Source organism: Taeniopygia guttata, chromosome 18, assembly GCF_048771995.1.
Source record: "Taeniopygia guttata chromosome 18, bTaeGut7.mat, whole genome shotgun sequence".
Classification (NCBI taxonomy): domain Eukaryota; kingdom Metazoa; phylum Chordata; class Aves; order Passeriformes; family Estrildidae; genus Taeniopygia; species Taeniopygia guttata.
Genome location: NC_133043.1, coordinates 4383056 through 4394072, shown reverse-complemented (window position 1 = coordinate 4394072; position 11017 = coordinate 4383056). Strand labels below are relative to the sequence as shown.

Below are 11017 nucleotides of genomic sequence, written 5' to 3'. Positions count from 1 at the left end.
CCAAATTCTTTGGTTTTGCACAAACCCCTTCCACTCATATGTGATTTATTTTCAGTGTACTGCTTGCACAATAAATCAGTATTTCACAAGCTGTCCTTACTCTTGCAGTGGTCAAGAACATTGCTGCTGTGAGAAGTGCCCTAAAACTACCAAATACCTTTGCAGTTAACTGAACCCGACCAGAGTTTCAACAAGAAGTGAATAGTTTAAGACAGATTTGGAGCACTCGTCTCTTTTTGGACAGTATGCACTTTATTGCAGAGAAGACTGGATGCATTTTTAAAACAAACTCAGGAGTTGCACAGTTTCCATACAGTTCCATAAAGTGTCACCCACCGTAAATTGAGCACAGCATAGTCTGTCAGACAGTGAGGGAGCTCCATCTTGTCACCTGCAATCACTCAAGTCACCAAATCTTGCAGGCAATTCTTAAGAGCCATGGAAACAGGTGGCCCTGCTCCTGCAAGCATCTCTGCCAGAAAACAGAGGTTAAACCATGTCACTCCTGATTTACACCAGCATAACTGAGACCAAGAGCCAGGCTTGGATCATGAGAGCAGCCAGGGAAGGTTTTATGTCCGTGTGACACACCTGTGGTGAAAGATTTGTGACATTGAGGGGCTTTATTTGAGAACAAGCTCGAGACAGTGTCTTCCTTTTCAGGTATTGCTGTATCTTTGGATACTCCTGCTGCCCTGTCCCTCTCCACATGGGAAAGAAATCTTGGCATGAAAACACTTCAAGTCATAACACGCACTACCACAATAAACTATCACTGTCTCTGTCTGCCCCTGATGTTGCTGTGTTTGGGAGCACACCAGGAGGTTACAGACAGCTCCAGGCAAGATGAGGGTGAGCCACAGCTGAGCAGCAGGATCAAAAGTATGTTAAACTGTGACTAGAAATGTTCTTCAGTGTATCATTTAACAGGGATAATGCAGGGATGGCTCTTGGGAGACCTTCCACAATAATTGCTTTGGAGAGACACTGGCTACATCAGCAAGTGAACATTCTGTTAGATTAAAATCCCCAGCCCTTTTTCTGTAAAATACGTTTCCTTACCTATTAATCACCCCCAAAGTGAAGCCTTTCTGAGCCACCACCCACACTGTAACATTAAACACAGCTCAAGCTCTTGATGCCAGTCCTGAGCTTGCCTAAGGATGCTGAGACTCAATGGGCTGGCATAAGACACATTAACATGGAAAAGCCTTACAACCATCTGGCTCTGGGATATGCTTCTCACCTCCTCCACAATTCACAGCCTCTCTGCCATAAACAGTAATGGTGGTTTTTACCAGCCGAAGATCTGTCGCACAGGGCTCAAACACTAATGACATAAAACCATACAGGAGTAGAAAGTTCCCTGTGATGGAAATACAGTAGAGTGGCTCAGTGTGTCCAAGGGATATGCTACAGGAGAGCTGTTTAAATGCTTGTGTGTGTTGTGCTGAAAGACAGTTTTTTCACTCCTTTAGCATTGTGCCAGGTATATGAGACCTAAAAATCTACTGAGGTGAATGGGAACCTTGGGAAGAGCAGCTGATTGAAAAAAGCCCCCAAAACTGAGGCCTTTGGTGTAATACCAGTGCAGGGATGGCACAGATTCAGAGAAGAAGAGCTCACCCTCTCATGTGCTTCAAAGCTTAAATTAAAGGAAAGGGTGCCTGGGGAGAAGGGTGAGAAATCATTCATTGGTCACTTCCTGATGGCTTCACCAAGGCCGCCAGTGCTGATGGCAGCACGTGTGCTCATGTGACTTCCTAACTTAATTACCTCAACTACCCATGAGAACAGAGACCACGACTCACAGGGACTTAGGAAAGCCATTCCAAAGTGATATGCTTCTGGCATAGGTGAAATCATAACCTGTGATGAGTAAAGAGACCTAAGACCCTGAATGCTTTAAGCTCTCCTGACTATTCCCTTTCAAAAAAGAATACAAAATTGTCACATGAAGTGGTCGCTAGGCACAAATGATTCTTCTTCGAACAGATTCTAACAGATTCCCACAGGATTCCCCCTTTCAATCACTAAAATATACTACCTGATATGTCACAAAGATGGCAGGTATTGACATTTAAGGCAATCTAATTTCCATAGCCATCTCATTACTTCCCCCGGGTAGATCACCTTTGTCTTCCTTCTCCGGGACCGATTTCTTGCAGGTGAACATGACAAGCAGCAGCATTGGCAAGTGCCACAAACTGCAGAAGAAGAGCTTCCTGGAGCTGCTGCGGTCAGCATCCCTGTAGAACCGAAAGCCGAGGTAGGAGATGTAGAGGTTGAGAGGGAGTGAAATGATGGGGAAAGTCCACGTGGTGATGTTGAGGACAGGAGCCACCGTTGAGAGTCCAATTAAGGCCAAGCAGTGACGCAGAGCCACTCGCCTGCACAGCCCTGGGTGAGTGACAGACATCATACAGTATCCTCCTCGGGAGTAATCTTCCCGCAGACCCCAGCTCAGGGCATTGAAGTGAGGGAACTGCCAGGAATAGAGGATCCCTCCTAACAGTAATGCACCTGCAGTGGGAGAGAGAGTGTTAGACAGTCCCTGCAGGAAGTGCCACACACAGACCTCAGATGTCACACCCTGTTTGCAGGAGAGCACTGCTACTCACCTGTGACACCAGTGACACTGCACACCAGTGGCACTGCCCCGCCCAGGGACAGGGCAGCCCCATTAAATAAGGAACCTCTGGTTTTCATGGCATTCACACAGGGCTGGAGCATGGTGGTTTATCTGGTTGTGGAGCACTTAATTTGAAAAGCATTTCAGCAAGTCAGTTCCTTCTAAACAACTACTGCTAACTGGTTCCTGCACCAACTGTCTCTACCTGAGGAAAGACTGGTAAGAATGTTCTTGTCATAAGTCACTCTATAGCTTTTTCCTGTTATTGTAAAACACATTAATGGAGGCAAGATCCTGAATGTGCTATACTAAGAGAGCAGTATTTTTCAAGTATCACATCTGAAATGCTTTAGAGACACTAGCTTGTCATTGTTCAGAACTTAGGTAAGCTACAATTATCCATCAGCTAATGACTCTTAAGCAGATGAAGCCAGGGCCTAAGACATGGAGCAGAGGCTGTTCCCACCTCCCACACCTCTGGACCTGTGTCTGCATCCCTGTGTTTCGGTTCTAACACAGGTTCTGCTTATTCAGTTGTTCAAATGTTGTGTGCAGCCAAGCTCAAAACACATCCTAAACCTCAAACACACAAAGCCCTTTAACAGTTCCCTAACTATGACACCATTAAAAAATGTCATCTGGAGAAACTTTTAAACACAAACAGACCAACTGAAATACTTGAGGCTGGATTCCCATTTACAAAGCTCTGGTTTTTACATGCAAGCCTTTGGAATTTAATTACTTTGATTACATTACAGCCATTGAGATAATTGATATTTTACAGAGAAGCTGAACAGTGAAACAATTTAACAGCCCATTATGAGGACTTTAACAGACCCAATCTTTTTGTTTGGTTCCCATGTGCCAGGACATCCTGTAATTTCCTTGACTTAGGCAGAGATTGTCAGGTTGTCAGACATTTTTAAGTGTCACATAAGACTGATGACTTACAAAGCACGGCACATGGTACAGTGTAAGTCAGCATCAAATGAGCTCACAGTGAGAATCCTGTCAAGCCCAGACACTGTAATACTCATTAATTACTAGATGAATGTTAACTATGTCATAATTAAGTCAGCAGTGTTTTTAAGCAATATTACAGTGAGACAAACTCTGGAGACTAATCTGGGTCTAAACAGAGCTGAGTCTACTCTATGGCCTCTGTGCCGTTCCCAACAGTTTGGGGATTCAGCTTAATAATTGCAAATCTCCCTTTTCTCTACAGAGTTTATAATTAAGTGAACATGAGACAAAGTTATCCCCAACTGGAACACGTGGACCTGGCACAGGGTCCACAAAAGCAAAGCTGACTGTCGCAGCAGAGTCACTGCTTGGACAGCGGGAGACAGCCAGCACCTAGGGACACCCAGGGACATCCAGCACCTTGGGCTCTCTTGGTTCCTCCATACCTTGTGGAAATATGAGAACAGAAGACTGCCAGAACTCAGATCTCTCTGCTTTTCTGCAACAGTTCATAAATTGCAAGACCACAAGTACATGGCTGGCTTGTGGATATTCCAAACTCCCTAGTCTTTTTGGCCAAATTTTTAATTGCTGCAGTTGAGCCCATTTATGACCAATTCTTCTCTTCAAGTGTGAGAACCTGGGATAGATGCAGCAGACACTCAGAAATCCCAGTAAGTTGTCAGATCAGTCCTGTTTGATTTTGGAAAAAATTGAAGTCACCTAAAGAAAACAAGGCACAGATCTCCAGAACTCTTTCACTCTTGTATGCAAAATAGGAATAAAATATCTTCTTCCTCAGTTCCTATTTTTTAATCTTTTTTCACTGTCAAATCATCTCAAAAGTTCCAGGATCACAGAGAACCAGGTAGGTCCTAAAGCACACACAGAGCTCAAGATAAATAACAGGTTTTATTATTCCTCATGAATTTTAAGGTTAAGTTATTATTTTCTTAAATTTTTCTTTGTGATTTATTTAAATAGTTAGACCTCCTTTATAATAAACAAGAACAAGCTGAGATTTTTTTTTTTATTTTAATATATAAGATAAAGCAAAAATATCAACTGGCATTGAAGAAGGTAGAAAATGGTTCTTTCTTTCTGTAGATATATTTTTATCTAGTGAAATACTGAAGCCTTATAAATTGCACTTTTCCTAAAACAAACAGGACACTAAATTTCCCAGTCATTCAGCTACTCCTTGGATGTTTTACGGTTTAATACATTTGGAAAAGATTTGGGAAAAATTGTGAGATGAAACTTCCAAAAGCAACTAGTGACTTTGGGTTTGCAAACTGCAGCAGCTGACAGTCTAATTTTCAGAATTACAAGAGCAAGAAGAATACCCTTCTGAAGTTCTGCTCTTTAAAGTGTCAAGAAGGCCATGTGGCTCTTCATAAATCTTGATTCAAACATCATGGTTTGTTCCTTCTAGAGCAATTTATGATTATCTCATTTGCTGGATCATCCAAATCTCAGATGAGAGAGCAATGTCAGCGCAGGAGCCAGACAAAGTCCTTGGGCAGGAAGAGCCCCTAAGAGGAGGAGGCTGGAAAATGTTTTTTAGGGTGTAAATCCTTGCAGGCCATGGGCTCTGACCACTGGCTAACATCCAGAGAGGAGAGCAGAGCACTCAGGCATCAGCAGCTCCTTGTCCTGCCCACGCTGGGCTCACACCAACATGAGTGACACAGTGATTAAAAGCTCCAGATGCAAATGCTGGTTGCCCAAACTTCTCATGTCCCATAAAGGACAGTGTGCAAGTCCATACAACATCTATTCAAGAAAGAATAAGTACATACAGCTGCTGAGATTATCAGTGCCAACGAAACTCTCTGAGCAAACTGAGCAACCTGAGGACTGCAAATCTACTTGCTTAACCACTAAAGGGCAGAAATAATGTTTGAATTCTGCCTGTCTCATGTTGAGGATGCCACTCTCTTAAGTGATGATTTGAAATATGCCTCTTTCATTCTGGCAATACCTTTCATCATCAAAGAGTTTTATACCTCTTCAGTTGGCACATGAAGCCACTATGATGGTTTCACCCAGAGATTAATTATTTCATCTTAAATAAGGCACAACACTTTGTGATGGTCCAGCTGAAACTCTCAGAAAAATACTGAAGACAGGCTTTTCCAGCAAAGAAAAGTCCTTGAACTACAGGAGGACACAGGCTGGAGCACAGTGTATGTTGGTGGAAGCTCCAGACTCAGGACCAGGATCAGCTAGTCTGGCCAGCCTGGCAGGCAGGTGAACATGAGCCTGTCCACAAAAGTCAGGACAAACGTCCCAGATTATCTACAGGGACTGCTGTATCAACACCATGTTTCTGAAAACACACTGCAGAGGAACAACATGTGCTCTCTTCTTGCCCTTCTCATTGTACTGTAAAGAACACACAGTGCTCTCCTACTGCACAGGGTTCTGAAACCTCTCAGATCATCTTCGGGCTGCAGACAGGACAAACACCTATTCATTTAATCAATATAACAACAAAAAAATTAAGGATCAGGAGATACCTGTAGCATCAGTTCAAGAACAGACTTGCTTCTTCTGTCTTTGCTCTGGTGCTGCATATGTATAACAGGAAAGTGGCCAACCAGGCATTAAAATAAACATGGAATAGTTAAATATCAGCTCCAAAACAGATGTTGAAATCTTAACTGCATTTCCCAAAGCTGGTGTTTACTGCCTTGGCAACCTAAGAATGCTGTTTTGCTTTAAGCACAATTTTAGTAATTCTTCTGCCTTGAATAATGTGAAGGAATTTTAAAATTATTTCCAGACACTGGTAGCTGTGACTTAAGAGAGAAAAGCACTGGCCTTTTATCTCTAGGAAATGGGTATGGGTTTGGCTGCTGTAGGGAGGGGAAGGCTTTGGCAGTCTAAGCTCAGACTCTTAATGGATCATAGTTGGGAAACAACCACACACCGTTTTACTTGATAGCACACAACTGGCTCTCTTCCCTTAAAAGATGTTGAACAAATTACTCCTCTTTAACCCAGACAAGGTAGATTAGAGCTCAGAGATTTGACTTGGTCCAGCTGTATCCACCTGCTTGTGAGCACCCATGCTGTCTCAGGCGGCCTTTTCCACCTGGAGAATTTCCCTGGAGATTTGTAACTGTGAGCAATTCTGGGGATAAAGAAAGATTTTAAAATCTTGTCAAAGCCTAGCTGCCCACTTCAGGTTCAATACAGTCTTAAAAGATTATTTGGGGGTATTGGTACAAAGATTCACAATGGCAAGCCATGGCCAGATGTCCTGATCCAGAAGGACTGGTTTGTTCAGCTCTTGCTTGCATTTTCTGTTTGTAAAGAAGAGCTGCAAGATACAATCATTACTGCCTGTGCTACAGCTTGCTTTGGTGATGGAAAATGATTGTTAAATCAACTGACCTCCAGTTACAAGTGTTCAAGATACAGTCCTGATATCATTCCTCCTGAAGAGAAATGTTGCCAGCTACTTAATTCTTCCCACTGTCTTTAGAATTAGGAACAGGATTAGCTTGTCAAAATTTACATCTTAATTTGCAATTATGAAGCCTTCTGAAACATAAAGACATTTGGGAATTACCTAGACACTAACCTTAACCAAACTGATGCAATTCCCTTCTACTTTACCTACATCAGCACCATAGCAAGAAAACAATCAGCACTTCTGCTTCCACTGGAAACAAAAGTAGATACTACTGCTTGTGCTGGATGGCACGAGAGCAGCAAAGCAGCCTTGAGAGGAAAAAGGGAAAGTATCATTTCTAAAGCTGCACACAAGGTCCCTGGGCTGGGACAATGGTCCTGGCTATCACCGTGGGATGCATGGCCCAGCCTGCATTGTGCCCCTCCAAGGTTACACCGTCGTGGAAACCAAGGGCAACAAGGAAAACACTGGTAAACTCAAAAGCTTCATGGTCAGAGGTTTCAATAGCTGTTTCTTTTGAAGGATGGCATAAAAGGCCTGTGGAGCAGGAGCATCTAGGGGCTGCAATAGACTCCTCTGTAGCAGCACTGAAAGGGAAGGGGCTGTTGGCTATGTGTTTGGCTTGCCTGCAAAACAAAAGGATCCTCAGCATACCCCAGGAATAGGAAATGAAGTTGGCTGTGGGATTTTTCAACTTGAGAGAGTGTTCCTGGCTTCTGTGTTTAACAGAAGGAAGCCAGATGTCCTCAGGTACGCTCACCACATAGAAAAAAGCTCTGTGGGTATGGATACACACAGGCATGTGCACTTGTGTGACACACAGCAGGTTATTGCAGCCAAAAGCCTCACCTTTCATTACACAGGCAAGGCTGAGAAAACAACACCATATATAACTCACCTTAGCTAACCCCAGCAATAGATGCCATAAAAGAAGAGCCTGTTGGGTAAGACGAAAATACAGTCTTCTGCAAATATGTTTAGGAAGCATTTACCAAAGGACCAGACTCAGCAGAGGATTGCAAATCTGCAGAGCCATGCTGGGGCTCCTCATCAGCCACCTCTTTCAGGCTCTGGTAGGGTTGCAACTAGCCCAAGCCCTCCATCCTGATTTCTTTGTGGGTGTTGTGTTTCACACCTAGGGGCACAGAGCTATACAGCCACACACGGGGTTGAGAACCAGGCAAAGGGTATGCTGTCTGTGAACTTGTGGTGTTGGTCCCCAGGTGTCCCAGCAGTGGAGCTGCCATTTCTTTTGTCTCTTATGAAGATGGAAAGGAAGAAAAAAATAGCCCACTGGCTTTTCTTTAAAATTCAGACCAGCTGCTCACTAGTATTGTCCCTCTGCCGCATTTTTACAGTTTTTACCCCCACAAAGCATACTCCTGGGCCCCCAGCTCCAAGTCTCAAATGTCAGTGACATGAATATCTCTGTTTCCTCTGGAACAGACCACAAATTCTGCTCTTTCATCTGGGAAGTGAAACTCTGAAAAGCTGAGTTTACCAGTGGGAGTTTATAGCCGGAGCCTCCTCTCCTCCGGCAATGGGATGCTGGAGCTGCCCTGCTCTGGCGGCTGGCTCCCAGACCTGCTCCCACATCAAGGGGCTTTGAAAGCTCCAAGTGCTTAACTGGAAGGGACACAAAGATCTTCAAGCTAATTTTGCATGCAATTAAGCTGTTGTTTTGCTCTCCTTCCTACGGGCAGACAAGTGCTACACCAGGGAAGGCGTAAGAGACTCCAGCCTTTGGCAGGTTGGGCACAGGCCCCCCTCTTTCCTATTCTCCTTTTTTTTGTTACTGAAACCATCCATCTGCCAAATGTCACTAGCTGATAAGAACTGCCCGTTTTTAAATCCCCTTTTGTAAATAGATGCTGGCTGACATAATTAATGTCTACCACACAACACAATTTGAATTACAAAGTAAAGGCAATTTAAAAATCAGCCTCCACATGATTACAATTGATACTGAGTCTATAAATTCCATACCCTGAGGAATTATTTAAATTTCCGAAAATGAATGAAAATCAGTACAAGATGTCTTTCAGGGGATCGAGACCAGGAATGGAGCATCTGATAAACTAAACAGTCTCTTTAGATAAACATTCTTTGGTGCAGTAATACCTATGGCTCCTGGGCCATTGCGGCTCTGCAATGTCTGCTGCACTGTCAGGGGCCTTATCTGCTCTGCCACCACCTACTCAGAATAAATCCCTTTAGCTGATAAGCACATTAGATTGAGGAGCCCTCCTTGTCACTTCCATCTCACTGGGTGGTTTGTATGAACTCCATGGCACCAAATTGCTCTGCTCCTCGACACCGATCCTGCTTGCCGGTGGGATCCAGCCTTCAGCGCCTGAGCAGAGCATGGTCAGGGGAAGAAGTACAGAAGTTCCTGGGCCCCCAGCATAACAAGGACATGGGACCATGTCCTTTGGAGCAAGACCAAAGGGGTCCACAAAGTTGATAAGGAGACTGAAGCATTTTCCCTATGGGGACAGGCTGAGAGAACTGGGGCTGTTCACCCTGGAGAAAAGAAGGCTGTATGGAGACATCACAGCACCTTCCAGGATCCAAAGGGCCTACAAGGAAGCCTGAGAGCAACTCTACATCAGAAAATGTAGTGACAGGACAAGGGGGAATGGGTTTTGATATTAGGAAGAAATTCCTGGCTGTGAGGGTGGTGAGGCCCTGGCAAAGGCTGCCCAGAGAAGCTGTTTCTGCCTCATCCCTGAAAGTGTCCAAGGCCAGGCTGGATGGGGCTTGGAGCAACCTGGTCTAATTGAAGGTGCCCCTGTCCATGGCAGGGAGTTGGAATGAGATAATCTATAAGGTCCCTTCCAATCCAAACCCTTCTATGATGTGACTGCTGGGATATGAAAATGTGCAAGGCAAAAAATGGGCTGTGGCATTTGAATCTACTCCAGATTCAGTTTTGTGTTAACTAAAAATAACAAGTTTAAATGGACATTAGTCTGGAGAGAAAGAACAGCAGTGTAAGGATAATTTAAAGCATGTATGCACTCTTACACACCAAAATAAACAGCTCTGTTTCTTTCTTTCTGTGCACAAGCTCAGCAGCATTGTGGCACAGCCAGGAGCTCTTCTGCTTGTGGATTCCATGCAGAAGGGGGATCTGGCACAGAACAGGGGACACTGCCAAGTTTGACTTATCTTCCTGTCTCTCTGCTATCACTTAAGTGAATGTCATTATTTTCCAGCTAATGCAACCCTTGCAAAATGATTTGAAGGTTTACTAGATTTGAATGATTTACTAGAAAAACAAATCTCTTCAGAAACAAATAGTCCCAAGAAGGAGCAATGAAACCTACTTTCAAGGAAGCAAAGGTGTTACTGCAGATCACAGGCTGGCAGTTAAGCTCTGCATAAATATCCCAGATATGTGGCAGTGATATCCATGTGATAAATTATATTTATCATGCACTTCTGACTGTCTCACCTGCACTCACTCCCCCAGCGAGGAAATGTTAACATTCCCCATCTTTCATCAGTTTCAAACAGCTGCCATTAAAAAAACACAATCCCCTCCCCCCCACCCCCCAAACCCACAACAAAGAATTCCACATCTTCCCAGAGATAATCTTATCTTTTGCTTTTGAAATGGGAGGTTTTCTCTAAATTACTTTGGCACAAAATCCAGGGATGGGGGCAGGATGCTCAATCAGGTTAAGGAGCATACAGTTAAAGTTACCTATTAGGGCAGAAATGGAACCAAATCCTCTTGGGAAGTACCAGGAGATCTGCAAAGATCTATAGTGTAAGAAATTGCTCAGAGGGCAGTGAGGCTCTGGCACAGGCTGTCCAGAGCAGCTGTGGCTACCCCACCACTGGAAGTGTCCAGGGCCAGGTTGGAGAATCCTGGTCTAGTGGAAGGTGTCCCTGCCCATGACAAGGGGTTGGAACAGGATGGTCCTTAAGGTTCCTTATGAACCCAAGTCATTCTATGATTCTATGACTATTCTATAAATTACAGCAAGTGT

General features: G+C 44.0%; 1 protein-coding gene across 2 annotated transcripts in view; it reads right to left on the bottom strand.

Moving 5' to 3' along the window:
- Positions 1-233: 233 nt before the first annotated feature.
- The window catches only part of COX10 (cytochrome c oxidase assembly factor heme A:farnesyltransferase COX10), a 96060-nt gene continuing 85276 nt past the window's right edge, over positions 234-11017 (bottom strand). For both annotated transcript variants that reach the window (XM_002198693.6, XM_032751530.3), the window contains exon 7: positions 234-2523. In XM_002198693.6, the coding sequence (XP_002198729.5) occupies positions 2081-2523 (443 nt within the window). In that variant the 3' untranslated portion in view covers positions 234-2080. The remainder of the gene's footprint in view (positions 2524-11017) is intronic.